At 35.2% G+C, this 17,861-nt stretch overlaps 1 protein-coding gene and 1 non-coding gene across 2 annotated transcripts; both read left to right on the top strand.

The window, feature by feature from the left end:
* The first annotated feature begins 3,267 nt into the window (after positions 1-3,267).
* Positions 3,268-3,375, top strand: LOC112752859 (small nucleolar RNA R71). The gene has a single exon (XR_003177269.1). It is a non-coding gene; the product is annotated as a small nucleolar RNA R71 (small nucleolar RNA).
* Positions 3,376-14,743: 11,368 nt separating this feature from the next.
* Positions 14,744-16,726, top strand: LOC112748642 (cytochrome b561 and DOMON domain-containing protein At3g25290-like). The gene is made up of 3 exons (XM_025796871.1): positions 14,744-15,361; positions 15,573-15,827; positions 16,472-16,726. Exons 1-3 carry the CDS (start codon positions 14,744-14,746, stop codon positions 16,724-16,726), a joined length of 1,128 nt encoding a protein of 375 aa, XP_025652656.1.
* The last annotated feature ends 1,135 nt before the right edge of the window (positions 16,727-17,861 follow it).

Raw genomic sequence — 17,861 nt, 5'->3', positions numbered from 1 at the left:
TCAAGAGCCAACATATTTAACATTCTTAAACAACAACTTCAAAAGACATATGCACTGTTCAAGCATTCATTCAGAAAACAAGAAGCATTGTCACCACATCAATATAATTAAACTAAGTTCAAGGATAAATTCAAAACTCATGTACTTCTTGTTCTTTTGAATTAAAACATTTTTCATTTAAGAGAGGTGATGGATTCATAGGACATTCATAACTTTAAGACATAGTTACTAACTACTAATGATCAAGTAATGAAGACACAAACATGGATAAGCACTTAACATAGAAAACGAAAAACAGAGAAAGTAAGAACAAGGAATGAGTCCACCTTAATGATGGGTGCGTTTCTTTCTTGAGGAACCAATGATGTCCTTGAGCTCTTCTATGTCTCTTCCTTGTCTTTGTTGCTCCTCCCTCATTGCTTTTTGATCTTCTCTAATTTCATGAAGGATGATGGAGTGTTCTTGATGTTCCACCCTTAAATGTCCCATGTTAGAACTTAATTCTCCTAGGGAGGTGTTGATTTGCTCCCAAAAATTCTGTGGAGGCAAGTGCATCCCTTGATGTATCTCAGGGATTTCTTGATGATGAGCTTCTTCATGTGCCTGTTGAGATTCATGAATGTGCTTTCTTGTTTGCTCCATCTTTTTCTTAGTGATGGACTTGTGAGATGAATCTTTCCATCTCCCATGGCTCAGAGGTGGAAGCATTTGTCTTCCCTTTCCTCTTTCTTGAGGTTTCTCTGGCCTTAAGTGCCATTAATGGTAATGGAAAAATAAAAAGCTTATGCTTTTACCACATCAAACTTAGAATATTGCTCGCCCTCGAGCAAGAGAAGAAAGAATAGATGAAGAAGAAGAAGAGATGGAGGAGATAGAGGGATGTGTGTATGGATGTGAGTGGTGAATGGAAAACAGAAGGGATGACCATGAATGGAGAGAGAGAGGGTGAGGTGGGTGGGGATCCTGTGAGATTCACAGATCCTGAGATGATCCTGTGGGGTCCACAGATCCTCAGATGATCCTGTGGGGTCCACAGATCCTGAGATGATCCTGTGGGGTCCACAGATCCTGAGGTGTTCAAGGAATTACAACCTTGCACCCAATTAGGCATGTAAAATGCCCTTGCACACAACTCTGGGCGTTCAGCACCAGGTTGGTGCCCATTTTGAGCGTTCAACGCCCAATTGTTGCCCATTTCTGGCGTTGAACGCCAGAACCATGCTTGTTCTGGGCGTTCAGTGCCAGCTCTTCTCCAGGGTGCAATTCTGGCGTTCAGCGCCCAGATGCTGCCCATTTTGGGCGTTCAGCGCCCAGATACTGCCCATTTTGGGCGTTCAGCGCCAGAACTATGCTCTGTTCTGGCGTTGAACGCCAGGCAAGTGCTTCCTCGAGGGTGTGATTTTTCTTCTGCTGTTTTTTATTCTATTTTCAATTTTTATTTTTATTTTGTGACTCCACATGATCATGAACCTATAAAGACATATAACTAAGAAAAATATAGTTAGATAAATAAAAATTGGGTTGCCTCCCAATAAGCGCTTCTTTAATGTCAATAGCTTGACAGTGGGCTCTCATGGAGCCTTACAGATGTTTAGAGCATTGTTGAGGCTCTCCAACACCAAACTTAGAGTTTGGATATGGGAGTTCAACACCAAACTTAGAGTTTAGTTGTGGCCTCCCAACACCAAACTTAGAGTTTGACTGTGGGGGCTTTGTCTGACTCTGCTTTGAGAGAAGCTTTTTCTGCTTCCTCTCCATGGATGAAGAGAGAGATCCTTGAGTTGTAAACACAAGGTTGTCCTTATTTAATTGAAGGATCAATTCTCCTCTGTCCACATCAATCACAGCTCTTGCTGTGGCTAGGAAAGGTCTTCCTAGGATGATGGATTCATCCTCTTCCTTTCCAGTATCTAAGACTATGAAATCAGCAGGGATGTAAAGCCCTTCAACCTTTACTAACACGTCCTCTACTTGTCCATAAGCCTGTTTTCTTGAATTATCTGCCATCTCTAATGAGATTTTAGCAGCTTGTACCCCATAGATTCCCAGTTTCTCTATTACAGAGAAGGGCATGAGGTTTATTCCTGAACCAAGGTCACACAGAGCCTTAAAGATCATGGTGCCTATGGTACAAGGTATTATGAACTTTCCAGGATCCTGTCTCTTCTGAGGCAATGTCAGTTGATCCAGATCACTTAGTTCATTGATGAACAAGGGAGGTTCATCTTCCCAAGTTTCAATACCAAATAATTTGGCATTCAGCTTCATGATTGCACTAAGAAACTTGGCAGTTTGCTCTTCAGTAACATCCTCATTCTCTTCAGAAGAGGAATACTCATCAGAGCTCATGAATGGCATAAGGAGGTTCAATGGAATCTCTATGGTCTCTAGATGAGCCTCAGAGTCCTTTGGTTCCTCAGAGAGAAGCTCCTTATTGATCACTGGACGTCCCAGGAGGTCTTCCTCCTTGGGATTCACGTCCTCTCTTTCCCTTACAGGTTCGGCCATGGTGCTTATGTCAATGGCCTTGCACTCTCCTTTTGGATTCTCTTCTGTATTGCTTGGGAGAGTACTAGGAGGGATTTCAGTGATCCTTTTACTCAGCTGGCCCACTTGTGCTTCCAAATTTCTAATGGAAGACCTTGTTTCATTCATGAAACTCACAGTGGCCTTAGATAGATCAGAGACTAAGTTTGCTAAATTAGAAGTATTTTGTTCAGAGTTCTCTGTCTGTTGCTGAGTGGATGATGGAAAAGGTTTATTATTGTTAAACTTGTTTCTTCCACCATTATTAAAGCCTTGTTGAGGCCTTTGATCCTTCCATGAGAGATTTGGATGATTTCTCCATGATGGATTATAGGTGTTTCCATAAGGTTCACCTAAGTAATTCACCTCTGCTATTGCAGGGTTTTCAGGATCATAAGCTTCTTCTGCATAAGAAGCCTCTTGAGTACTGTTGGATGCAGCTTGCATTCCATTCAGACTCTGAGAAATCATATTGACTTGCTGAGTCAATATTTTGTTCTAAGCCAATATGGCATTCAGAGTATCAACTTCAAGAACTCCCTTCTTCATAGGCGTCCCATTACTCACAGGATTCCTCTCAGAAGTGTACATAAACTGGTTATTAGCAACCATGTCAATGAGTTCTTGTGCTTCTACAGGCGTTTTCTTTAGGTGAATGGATCCACCTACAGAAGTATCAAATGACATCTTTGATAACTCAAACAAACCATCATAGAATATATCCAGGATGGTCCATTCTGAAAGCATGTCAGAGGGACACTTTTTGGTCAACTGTTTGTATCTTTCCCAAGCTTCATAGAGGGATTCACCATCTTTTTGTTTGAAGGTTTGAACATCCACTCTAAGCTTGCTCAGCTTTTGAGGAGGAAAGAACTTGGCTAAGAAAGCCGTGACCAGCTTATCCCAAGAGTTCAGGCTATCTTTGTTTTGAGAGTCCAACCACACTATAGCTCTGTCTCTTACAGCAAAAGGGAAAAGCATCGGCCTGTAGACTTCAGGATCTACTCCATTAGTCTTAACAGTATCACATATCTGCAAGAATTCAGTTAAGAACTGAAAAGGATCTTCAGATGGAAGTCCATGAAACTTGCAGTTCTGCTGCATCAGAGAAACTAGCTGAGGTTTCAGCTCAAAGTTGTTTGCTCCAATGGCAGGAATGGAGATGCTTCTTCCATGTAAATTGGAATTAGGTGCAGTAAAGTCACCAAGCATTCTCCTTGCATTATTGTTGTTAGGTTCGGCTGCCATCTCCTTTACATGTTCGAAATTTTCAATAAGGTTATCTCTGGATTGTTGTAATTTAGCTTCTCTTAGTTTTCTTTTCAGAGTCCTTTCAGGTTCTGGATCAGCTTCAACAAGAATGCCTTTTTCTCTGTCCCTGCTCATAAGAAAGAGAAGAGAAAAAGAAAAGAAGAGGAATCCTCTATGTCACAGTAAAGAGGTTCCTTATTGTTAGTAGAAAAAGGAGAGGAAGAAAAATTCGAACACAGATAGAAGAGGGGGTTCGAATTTGGTGAGTGATGTGAGGAAGAGATGTTAGTAGATGAATAAATAAATAGAATAAGAGGAGAGAGAAGGAGAATTTTCGAAAATTATTTTTGAAAAAGTGTTAGTGATTTTCGAAAATAGTTTTTGAAAAAAGGTTAGTAATTTTTTTTTTCGAAAATTAAAATCAAAAAATAAAATAATTAGTTAATTAAAAAGAAATTTTGAAAAAGAGGGAGATATTTTCTAAAATTAGAGAGAGAGAGTTAGTTAGGTAGTTTTGAAAAAGATAATAAACAAATAAAAAGTTAGTTAGTTAGTTGAAACAAATTTGAAAATCAATTTTGAAAAGATAAGAAGTTAGGAAGTTAGAAAAGATATTTTGAAAATCAAATTTTTGAAAAAGATAAGATAAGAAGATATTTTTAAAAAGATATGATTGAAATTTGTTTTGAAAAAGATTTGATTTTTTTTTAAAATCACAATTAATGACTTGATTCACAAGAAATCACAAGATATGATTCTAGAACTTAAAGTTTGAATCTTTCTTAACAAGCAAGTAACAAACTTGAAATTTTTGAATCAAAACATTAATTGATGATGTTATTTTTGAAAATTATGTGATAAGGATAAGAAAAAGATTTTTGAAAAATATTTTTGAAATTTTCGAAAATAACTAAAAAAATTGAAAAAAGATTTGATTTTTGAAAAAGATTTTGAAAAAGATAAGATTTTTTTAAATTGAAGATTTGATTTGACTCATAAAAACAACTAGATTTTAAAAATTTTTGAAAAAGTTAAATCTAATTTTTGAAATTTTAAGAGAGAAAAAAAAGGGAAAGATATTTTTTTTTATTTTTGAATTTTTATGATGAGAGAGAAAAATTAAAACATCATTTTCATGTTTTTCTCTTTTATTTTTGAATCAAAACAAGGAATGCATGCAAGAACACTATGAATGTCAAGATGAATACCAAGAACACTATGAAGATCATGATGAACATCAAGAACATTTTTTGAAAAATTTTTTTATGCAAAGAAAACATGCAAGACACCAAACTTAGAATTCTTTAATGCTTAGACACTAAGAATCCAAGAATGCATATGAAAAACAAGAAAAGACACAAAACATGCAAATGCAAAGATCAAACAAGAAGACTTACCAAGAACAACTTGAAGATCATGAAGAACACTATGAATGCATGATTATTTTCGAAAAAATGCAAGATGCACATGCAATTGATACCAAACTTATAACATGACTCAAGACTCAAACAAGAACACAAAAAATATTTTTGATTTTTATGATTTTCTAATTTTTTTGTATTTTTTTTCGAAAATTATTTGAAAAACAAAAATAAGGATTTCAAAATCTTTAATATGAATTCTAAGAATCTTGTGCTTTTAGTCTAAAGCTCCAATCAAAGGGTCAGACATGGCTTAATAGCCAGTCAAGCTTTAGAATGGATTTACATCCATTGAGGTGATTAGTTGAAGACCAATCCCAAAGGAGTTTGGGTATGGCTTTTCAGCCAGATAGGATTCAACATATTACCATGAAACTCTAGAATTCATTCTTGAAAGTTTTGAAGCCATAAAATAATTTATTTTTGAAAATATTTTTATTTTAAATTTTTTTTTTCGAAAACAAAGGAGAAATTTTTGAAAGAATTTTGAAAAATTTTTAAAAATAAAACAAAAAGAAAATTACCTAATTTGAGCAACAAGATGAACCGTCAGTTGTCCAAACTCGAACAATCCCCGGCAACGGCGCCAAAAACTTGGTGTGACGAAATTGTGATTACACTTTGATTATGTAAAATTCATTGCTCTTTCTTTCCCTGGTAATGGCGGCAAAAAACATTATGCCAATACCATGGTTCACAACTTCGCACAACTAACCAGCAAGTGTACTGGGTCGTCCAAGTAATACCTTACGTGTGTAAGGGTCGAATCCCACGGAGATTGTTGGTATGAAGCAAGCTATGGTCACCTTGTAAATCTCAGTCAGGCGGATATAAAATAGTAATGGGGTTTTCGAAAATAATTATTAAAAGAGGGATAGAAATACTTATGTAAATCATTGGTGAGAATTTCAGGTAAGCGCATAGAGATGCTTTCGTTCCTCTGAACCTCTGCTTTCCTGCTATCTTCATCCAATCAATCTTACTCCTTTCTATGGCTAGCTTTATGTAAGGATGTCACCGGTGCCAATGGCTACTTTCGATCTCTCTCGGGAAAAAGATCCAAATGCTCTGTCACAGCACGGCTAATCGTCTGGAGGCATCACCTTTGTCGTTGGTTGCATCCTATTCCTCCCTGTGAAAATGGTTCGATGCGCTGTCACTGCATGGCTAATCATCTGGAGGTTCTCGATCATACTGGAATAGGATTTACTATCCTTTTGCGTCTGTCACTACGCCCAGCACTCGCGAGTTTGAAGCTCGTCACAGTCATTCAATCCCAGAATCCTACTCGGAATACCACGGACAAGGTTTAGACTTTCCGGATTCTCATGAATGCCGCCATCAATCTAGCTTATACCACGAAGATCCCAATATCTCAGACTCGGTCCCCTGTATTAGTAATCTAAGAGATACTCATTCAATCGAAGGTAGAACGGGAGTGGTTGTCAGGCACGCGTTCATAGGGAATGATGATGATTGTCACGTTCATCACATTCAGGTTGAAGTGCGAATGAATATCTTAGAAGTGGAATAAGTTGAATTGAATAGAAAACAGTAGTACTTTGCATTAATCTTTGAGGAACAACAGAGCTCCACACCTTAAGCTAATGAGTGTAGAAACTCTACCGTTTGAAAATACATAAGTGAAAGGTCCAGGCATGGCCGAATGGCCAGCCCCTCTGATCTAAGAACCAGGCGTCCAAAGATTCCAAGATTCTAAGATCTCTAATACAATAGTAAAAGGTCCTATTTATAATAAACTAGCTACTAGGGTTTACAAAAGTAAGTAATTGATGCATAAATCCACTTCCGGGGCCCACTTGGTGTGTGCTTAGGCTGAGCTTGTGTGTTGCACGTGTAGATGTTCTTCTTGGAGTTGAACGCCAGCTTTTGTGCCAGTTTGGGCATTGAACTCCACTTTGCAGCTTGTTTCTGGCGCTGGACGCCAGAATTGGGCAGAGAGCTGGCATTGAACGCCGGTTTGCGTCATTTAAACTTGGGCAAAGTATGGACTATTATACATTTCTGGAAATCCCTGGATGTCTACTTTCCAACGCAATTAGAAGCGCGCCATTTCGAGTTCTGTAGCTCCAGAAAATTCACTTTGAGTGCAGGGAGGTCAGAATCCAACAGCATCAGCAGTCCTTCTTCAACCTCTGAATCTGATTTTTGCTCAAGTCCCTCAATTTCAGCCAGAAAATACCTGAAATCACAGAAAAACACACAAACTCATAGTAAAGTCCAGAAATATGAATTTAACATAAAAACTAATGAAAACATCCCTAAAAGTAACTAGATTCTACTAAAAACATACTAAAAACAATGCCAAAAAGCGTATAAATTATTCGCTCAACAGAGAGCTAGGATAGGACTTCTAATTTTCATACCTTGCCAAGAGCTTTCTTAATTATTAGTTTTTTTCCTTATCATTTACATTCTTTTTTCAACCTTACAAAAAACCAAAAAGATACTTTTCCATAACTAATAATAAATACACCTCCCTGCAATTTCTTGAGAGATGACCCGAGGTTTAAATACTTCGGTTTATTTTTATTGGGTTTGTTATTTGTGACAACCAAAACTTTGTATGAAAGGATTCTTTGTTGGTTTAGATACTATACTTGCAACGAGAATTTATTGTGAATTCTTTACTAGCAAAAATCTGTTCATCAAAGACACTAGGGAAGAGCAAGTTGCTCGGTACCTAGGAGCTCTTATGAAGCTAAATGCTAAGCTATTTGGTACAAAGCCTTTGGAGGAAGAACCTCCACTGTTTTCCAAAGAACTCAATGCTTTGGTTCAGTAGAAGCTACCTCAGAAGCTTCCAGATCCTGGACGCTTCCTGATTCCTTGCACCATAGGCACTATGACCTTTGAGCAGGCCCTGTGTGATCTAGGGTCATGTATAAACCTCATGCCATTCTCTGTAATGGAGAAGCTGAGAATCTTTGAGGTACAAGATACAAACATCTCAATAGATATGGCAGACAAGTCAATGAAGAAGCCATATAGCTTAGTTAAGGATGTCTTGGTAAAGGTTGAAGACTACTACATCCCTGCAAACTTCATAGTCTTGGATACTGGGGAAGAAGAGGATGACTCTGTCATCCTTGGAAGACCTTTTCTAGCCATTTCCAATGCTATCATTGATGTATCTAAGAAAGAACTAATTCTACAACTATTGGAGGATCACATCTTATTCAAGATGTCTCACCCCAATTCTCCCTCTGAGAAAAGAGAGATAACCGTGCAATACTTAGAGCTCCAACCATCTCTTTCAGTGCAGAGCTTTACTAAGCCCCCAAACATCAATTCTAAGTTTGGTGTTGGGCAGCCATTAACAAGCACTGAGAACAAAGGTACTAGGAAGAAAGTACCTAAAGGCTGGAGGTACAAGAAAGTTCCAACTGAAGGCCTCTCACCTGGCATGAAAGTTGTCTTCACTAAGAAACCAGTCATACCACATACAGTGAGTCATATCCTATTTCTAGAGCATGTGGAGCTCATTCATGAGAAGACAAGAAGAAAGTTTACTGTAAGGGGCGAAATTTTGAGCCCATACTCACCTCCGTAAGGAGCAAACCGTCAAGCTAATAACGTTAAAGAAGCGCTAGTTGGGAGGCAACCCAACCTTAATTAATTATTTCTATTTTCTTTTATTTTGTTTTCTTTAAGTTATTTTTTTTTGGTTCATGATCATGTGCAGCAGTCAGAATAGAGACAGAATTATTCAGCAGAGAAAACAGAACACTCTAGATGGAGTGTTGCTGGCGTTAAACACCAGCCAGGGAGCAAACCCTGGGCGTTCAACACCCTCAATGGCAACATAGCTGGCGTTGAATGCCAGCCAGGGACCAGACCCTGGGCATTCAAATGCCAGTGCAGAGGGCAGGAAATCTGAATTTCCTACCCTCTCAGGACCAGTGGGTCCCACAACATCTTTATCAACCCCACTTCTTCCTTCTTACTTTCACACTTTTCCATACACTCTTTCCTATAAACCCTAGCCCAATCACATCCATATCACTTCCCCAAAACTATCATAACTCCCATCAACCCCCACCCACTTCAAAATCAAATTTCCCACCCATTTTCCCACCCATGGCTGAAAGCACTCTCCCCCCTCTATCTTCTTCTATTTTCTTTTTCTTCTACTCTATTTTTTTTTACTTTATTTTTGCTCGAGGACGAGCAAAGTTTTAAGTTTGGTGTTGGAAAAGCCCAGCTTTTTCCTTTCTATTCCCAATCATGGCACCCAAGGTTGGAGAATCCTCTAGAAAGAAGAAAGGAAAGGCAGTAGCCGCCACCTCTGAATCTTGGGAGATGGAGAGATTCATCACCAAAGCCCACCAAGACCACTTCTATGAAGTAGGGGCAGAAAAGAAGGTGATCCCTGAGGTCCCTTTCAGGCTCAAGAAGAATGAGTATCCGGAAATCCGAAGAGAGATTTGGAGAAGAGGTTGGGAAGTTCTAACCAATCCCATCCAAGAAGTTAGGATTTTAATTGTGCAAGAGTTCTATGCTAATGCATGGGTTACTAAAAATTATGACACTAGTGTGAACCAAAATCCAAAGAATTGGAGCACCATGGTTCGAGGGAGAATCTTAGATTTTAGCCTAGAAAGTGTGAGGTTGGCATTCAACTTGCCTCTGATGCAAGGAGACCTACATCCTTACACTAGAAGAGTCAACTTTGATCAAAGAATGGATAAAGTACTCTCAGACATCTGTGTGGAAGGAGCACAGTAGAAAAGGGATTTTCAAGGCAAGCCCATTCAACTAAAAAGGCTTGACCTCAAGCCCATAGCTAGAGGATGGTTGAAATTCATCCAGCGTTCTATCATCCGCACTAGCAATCGATCAAAAGTGACTATTGAAAGAGCCATCATGATCCATTGTATCATGATTGGAAGTGATGTGGAAGTACATGAGGTGATTCCTCAAGAATTGTACAAGGTAGATGAGAAGCCTTCCACCAAAGCAAGGCTGACATTCCCTCACCTCATCTGTCATCTATACAATTCAGTTGGAATTGTCATAGAAGGAGACATCTTCATTGAGGAGGACAAGCCCATCACTAAGAAAAGGATGGAGCAAACTAAAGAGCATGCACAAGAGCCTGTGCAGCCGCCTTAGTATGAGATCTCTGAGATGCCTCAAGGGATGTATTTTCCTCCACAAAACTATTGGGATCAATGGCAGACTTATCTTGGAGAACTAAGCACTAATATGGAGCAATTGTAGGTGGAGCATCAAGAGCATTCCACCATACTCAATGAAATAAGAGAAGATCAAAGAGTCATAAGAGAAGATCAAAAGGCTATGAGGGAAGAATAACAAAGACAAATGAGTGACATTGAAGAGATCAAGCACTACATTGGATACTCAAGGAGGAGTACTTACCGCCACCATTAAAGGTGGATTCGTTCTCTTTTATCTCTTTTTCTTTTATTATTTTTTTATTTTCTGTTATGTTTTATCTGTTCTCTTGTTCTTGTTGCATGATCATTTGCATTTATGTCTTAAAGTTATAAAATATTCCATATATCTCTTACCTTACTTAAAAAAAATTTATTTAAAAAGAATTGAGAGATAGATGAATTTCAAGTTTATAATAAGAATAATCAATTATTTTGATGTGGTAGCATTGCTATTGTTTTCTGATTGTATGAATGAACAGTGCATATTTGAAGCTGGAATTTTAGAATGTTGGCTCTTGAAAGAATGATGAAAAAGAAGAAGTATTATTGGTAATCTAAAAAATCCAAAAAAATTGATTCTTGAAGCAAGAAAAAGCAGTAAAAAGCAAAAGAAAAAGCATGTTGCAAAAGAAAAAAATTATAAGCATGCAGAAAAAAAAAAAGAGAGAGCAAAGCAAAAAAAGCCAATAACCCTTTAAACCAAAAGACAACGGTAAAAGGATCCAAGGCTTTGAGCATCAATGGTTAGGAGGGCCTAAAGGAAACAAAATCTTGGCCTAAGCGGCTCAACCAAGCTATCCCTAACCATGTGCTTGTGGCGTGAAGGTGTCAATTAAAAAGCTTGAGATTGAGCAGTTAAAGTCGTGATCCAAAGCAAAGAGAGTGTGCTTAAGAACTCTGGACACCTCTATCTGGGGATTTTAGCAAAGCTGAATCACAATCCGAAAGGGTTCACCTAGTTAAAGTGTCTGTGGCATTTATGTTCCGGTGTTAATACTGGAAAACAAAGTGCTTAGGGTAACGGCCAAGACTCTAAAAAGCTGTGTTCAAGAATAAAAAAGAATTAAACTAGGAGAGTCAATAATATCATCTGGATTCTAAGTTCCTAAAAATGCCAACATTTCTGAGTTTCAACGGATAGTGAGATGCCAAAACTATTCTACATATTTTTATTCTCATAAATATTCATGCCACCAGGATGAGCACAAGGTCATATAAGTGCTTAAAATTATAAGCTTTTGAACTTAGAAGGTACAAGTAATGTGTGAATTTTTTATACTAGCACAGTATAGATTTAATTGATTAGACACCTATTACTTTGTTAGAACCTTAAAAATTTATTCTAAAAAAATATTTAATTCGGATGATACATTTTTTATATATAAATAGTGGAGGATTAAACGATATTTATAAATTTAATAAATTAATATTTATTTTACTTTTATCAATATTAAATAGAACGATTTATTAACTATTTGTTTGAACTATTTTATTGAAACGGTCATTTATATGACCTTTCGAACTAAAATAATATATTACTTCAAATGGTCACATATCTTTTGGGTATTATGTTTGTACCAATTGCAACATTGAGAAAAGTCACACCATTTCATATATGGTACGTGACTTGAGGCTTTTATTTGCCTCATGCAACATATAAATATAGATATTTTTATTCATAATTTACATATATACAAAAACAATAAATAAGTGTTTTAATTTTTTTGAGTTTTAAAAATTTGTTTTATTTAAGAAAATTAAAATTTTTTTATTATTATTAAATAAGAAATTTATTGGTTTTATTATATGTGAGGAGGGTATTATTACTACCAATCTTATAGTAACTAAATAAAAAGATAAATATTTCTCTAAAAAAAGCGATCTAATCGTACATTAAAATCACAATAAATATAAGATTTTATCATTTTTTTTTAAGAAAAAGTATAAGGTATCAATATATTATTTGTTAATTTATTGTTAATAATAATTAATTATTATATTTTAAACACATATATAAAGAGATATATCTAGTCACCAAAAAAATTAAAAAAAAAGATACATCTAAAAAATATATCTATAAAGACACTTCTATTAGATACAGACATAAAAAATATATTTTTATTAGACACATCCACAAATACACTTTCATTAAACAAAACCATAAACAAGAGTTAGCAAAGTTGGAGACATAGCGAGATTTTTTTTTTAATAATAATTTCCAACAGCGACACTTTAGCCGTTTGGAGTTGGAAGAATAGGGAGAAAGAAAAGAAAGATATAGTGTTTTGGTACAGGATGGAGCTTCACCATGTTCTTTCGCAGGAAGATTTTCTAATTATGCCAAAACGCTGAGTGCTGGATTTGAGCTTAGGCCTACCAAAGAACCAATTACTTCGAAGCCAACCGAGTCCTTCAAACAATAGTTAATTAGTTCCCATTGCTTTGCATTTCAGTCAAATTTGAAACATTTCTTCACTCTTGTAATTTCCTCAATTTACACGACTACAATAATGTATATTATTAAGGTGGTGGTGATGTTGTGCTGTCGTGGTGGTGTTGCATATGGTTAAGGTGGCGGTGATAGAAGATTATGAAAATTTGAAATTGGGAAAAAAAAAAAGGATAGTAGTATAAGAGATTAAGGATGAATGACCGAGGTAATTTAGAGATTTTGATTAAATTTTTTAAAAAAATTACAACATTTAATTGTTTGATACTTTTGTGACAAAACTTATTTTTCTATATATAAATTTAGTTTATTTTTTGGTAGATAGTTTTGTTATCGTTATAAATATTTATGGGTAGAAATAGTTATTTTTTTATGAAGAACATTAGAAGGTTATTAGAATTTATTGTTTTGGTTATTAATTAGTCATTAATATTAAAAAATATAAAATAAAATGTTATTAAATTAGCATACTAGAAAAATTAAATAATGACTAAGTGATTGTCAAAAATAATAAATTCTGATATTTTTTAATTATTTAAATATTTTAGGGAGCATAATTTATAACGTAGACTAAATAAACATCATGCATAAAAATACTGATAAAAAAATTGAAAAACAAAACTAAATCAATTTTTTTAATAGTAATGTTAGAGAAAAAATAATAATTAACTCAAATAATTTAAATTTATCTTATTTAATATTTATTTATTACAGATACATGGAATAAAACAAAAATAATTTTGGTTATTTTTAACTAATATTTTTTTATTATCAAATATTTTCGTTTTCTTAATTATTAGAAACAAAATAAAAAAATCCATAATATTCAACTAAAACAACATTAAATCCACAATTGATACATTGATCAAAGAATTCACATTTCTTTATGATGGACCAACGATTTTCTTATTTTTAATACAAAACAAAAGATGGAATTATACACAAGGAGGCAAAGAAGACGAAATTATATTAAACTATTCTAATTAGGGATGACAATTCATACTCTACCTGTGTATATTCAATTTGGTCTAATCCGTTCGAATAGGGTAGGCTATCTGATCTGTTACGGATATGGTAGGATATAGTCCGGATATGCCTGCGGATAGAGTAGAGTACGGGTTTAGGGTGTACCTTATCCTACCTTATCCGCACTTCATATATAACACATATTTTATAAAAATTAGGTATACAGTGAAAAAAGTGAAAGTTAAACCCACAATCTCTCTTATATAATGACTTACAATAAGTGAACAATCACTAAAACTAGTTAGTTAATTTAGTAATTTAAAGCATTAATTTTTTATTTTTTATGTTATTAATATGTATAAAATTCGAGATGATTGAATTTTATATTTACTTTGAACAAATTTGATATTTCTGCAGATAGAGTAGAATAGGATAGCGTTTAGAATTTTAGGGTGTGGGTAGGATTAGGGTTAAGAGATTCTGAACCCGCAGATAAAGTAGAGTAGAATTTTAATAAAATTTTCAACTCACAGATAGAATTAGGATAGAGTCTAAACCCTACCCTACCCTACCCATTGCCAGCTAATTCTAATTCTAATATCTTTGTTATTAGTTATAACCGTGACACCTTGCTCCAAAGTCAAGCTTTAATTAACAAACTACAAACAACAAGCTTGAACTCCATGCATTAAAAAGTTAAGATTTCAATCATAATTAACAGTTTCACCCGTTTTCTTCTATTTATCTATCTGTCTGTCTATTTTTGTATTCTTTCATGCTATCCTAACGAACGATTATATAAATAGAATATTTTGTTACTCTGCCTCCCCCTAGTTCCATCCCTTATATATATATATATATATATTTAAAAGCTAACTTGAATCCAGACACAGCAAAACACACTGTTTCTTCCTTGCAACGCAACAACAATGGTGCCATCATCAATTTCCCTCCTCTTATTGTTCATTCTCATAGCACTCATTGCTAGTACCTCCGCTAACACATGCACCACCCAAACCCTCACCGACGCTAGTAATAACAACAAGGTTTATGCCAATTGCATGGACCTCCCACATCTTAATGCTTTCCTCCATTGGACACACAACACATCCAATTCCTCTGTGTCTGTTGCCTTTGTGGCGACCCCACCTCGTCCAGGAGGTTGGGTTTCCTGGGCAGTTAACCCAACTGGCACGGGCATGGTGGGGGCCCAATCCTTTGTGGCCTACAAGGGTGACAACGGTGTCGTAACCGTCTTTCCCCTCAACATACAATCATATAGTAAGATGTCTCAGAACCTCACGATTGACACGTGGAATTTGAGGGGAGAAGAGGATGAAGGAATAATCAAGATCTTTGTGAATATAAAGGTGGTTGAGAATGCAGTGAGCTTGAACCAAGTGTGGCAAGTGGGGCCCTCAGTGACAGCAGGAAGGATCGACCCGCATGCCTTTGCTCCTGAGAATTTGAATTCCAAGGGACCACTTAGCTTGGTTGGAACACAAAGTATTTCTCATGGCGTGGATTCAAGGACCAAGAGAAAGAATGTAATGTTTTTTTTCTTTTCCAGCTATTTCGTTTAGTGATCTTAATTCTTAAGTGACCAACAATTTCATAACTGACATAAAAAATTTACACAAAACTTAATGACTATCAACATTTATACACAACTGAATAAAAGACAGAAATTAACAAAGTTATTGGAAGATTGATTACTTGTTTAATTATAATCCATGGTTTTTGATTCATGAATGATAGATTCATGGAATACTAAATGCTGTGAGCTGGGGTTTCCTGTTTCCCCTTGGAGTAGCCATAGCAAGGTATTTGAGGATATTCCCATGTGCAGATCCAACTTGGTTCTATCTTCATGTTGGTTGCCAAATGTCTGCTTATGTCATTGGGGTTGTTGGCTGGGTAACTGGTCTTAAGCTCGGAAGTGAATCAGAAGGCATTGTGTACACTGCTCATCGCAATATTGGAATAGCCCTCTTTTGTCTTTGCACTATTCAGGTAAAATGTTGTCCAATTAACAAAATGTTTGTTTGTAGTTAACTATCATTGTGGCAGCTTAACAACTAGCTGACAAGATGTTAAAAATTTCAAAATCTATTTGTGTCTCAAACTTTTAGTGCAATGTTAGCAAGCTATTAGGCTGCCACAATGATAATTAATTGCATATATAATAAGCATTATGTTTTAGAAAGTATAAAAATTTAATTTTTTAATTAATTAATATTAGTCTTTTTTATTTTAGTTTTAAAAATTTTTATTTTCTGGATGGGTTGAGATTTAGAATTTACAATTTAAATTTTAGAACTAAAAATTTATGATTTTAGATTTAAAATTTAAAATAAATTTAAAAAATTAATTAACATTAACTAAATAATTGACTTCCTAACTAGTATTATTCATTCTGGTAACTAAACTATAGATTAAAAAAAATTAACTTAACTTATAGCTATAAATCCTAAAAGATCAAATTGATTATTAGGTGAAAACTTAAAACTAAATTTGAGTCTTATCTTAATTATATATATTTATGGATGGAGAGAGTAATCGAAGAAATCATAAGAGAATAGATTAGCTAATGAAAAGTTCAAAGATAAAAAAGATTTATGAAACTCTTTCCTAATTGTCTATCTTAAAATTTGTAGATGTTCGCATTGCTCGTAAGGCCAAATAAGGATCACAAATATCGTGTCTTCTGGAATATCTATCATCATAGCTTTGGATACACTATAATTTTCCTTGGAATTATCAACGTATTCAAGGGTTTTGACATCTTGAGTACAACGGAGAAATGGAAATCAAGTTATATTGTAGCGATTTCTGCATTGGCTATAACTGCTTTAATCTTGGAGGTGATCACATGGATTGTTGTCTTGAGGAGAAAGTCTAACACTAAATAAGCCCAAGTGATAAAGTTTATTTGCATATAGTGTATTTTCTTTTTCAAAAAAATCACCTTTATAGACACCAAAAAAAAAAGATCACCTTGATCTCATAAAAGAGAAAAAGAGAGAAGAGAAATTATATGGATAAATATATATGTGTAAGTGTTGGAAAACTTTCTTATATGTACACTATTTTATTTAGTTATGTATTAATAGCTATAATGCTTAGTTCCATTATGATCGATTATTATCGATATCTCCTAGCCAAACATGTCCATCTCCATTCTCAGTCGGAAGACATGCTTTTTATTATTTGCCAATCAGTATTCAGTTCAATTCGTACCTAAGCGAAATTTTCTTCCCCCATATTAGTGCTTTTATTAGACCCGTATTTCATTAAAAAATGGTACAGTATTTTGCTTCATCTAATTTTAAATATTTGTTATTATCCAACTGTCTACCGTGACCCATGTTGGTCCTTCTCGTTGTTATTCACTTATACCAATTTATGATAATATCATATACTAGTTTATTTGATAAATCTATCTATTAACAACTATGAGATACTAGAAGTACACTTTGGATAGAATGGCAACTCGCCTAAACTCTTGGAGAACCATAACCTTATCTTCAGCAGGGAGAATTACTCTAACCCAATTAGCTCTAGCTACTATCCTGATGTTTGTGATGCAAACTATGAAATCCCTCTCTTTGTTTGTGATAAAATGGATAGAATTTGTCATAATTTTATTTGAAATGGGGTGGATGATGAGAGAAAAGTCTATCTATTAAGTTATGAGAGGATATATATATATCACCCAAAAAAACAAGGTGGTCTTGGCTTTAAATCAGTGATGAATAATGCAGGGCAGAGCTTACTGCATCTCAAGTAAAGTTTTTTATTTAAGAAAATTCTATAGTGTGGTTTATGGGAGACATCCACACGTGGATACTACGTGTTTGCGTCCGCTGCCCTATGTGTGGAGGGGAACAAATCATGGCTACTGCTCCATTTTCACGAAAAGGCTGACATCTTCTGCTCTTTTTAGTTTTGGTCGGTTTGATGAAATGGTAATACCTTGCTAATTAATATAGCATGCTTAATGAAGAGGTGGGATTTAATTATTTTAAGATGATGGACTAACGGCCC

Source organism: Arachis hypogaea, chromosome 15, assembly GCF_003086295.3.
Source record: "Arachis hypogaea cultivar Tifrunner chromosome 15, arahy.Tifrunner.gnm2.J5K5, whole genome shotgun sequence".
Classification (NCBI taxonomy): Eukaryota; Viridiplantae; Streptophyta; class Magnoliopsida; order Fabales; family Fabaceae; genus Arachis; species Arachis hypogaea.
The sequence above is the reverse complement of the archived record's forward strand: the minus strand, read 5'-3'. Positions and strand labels throughout refer to the sequence as shown.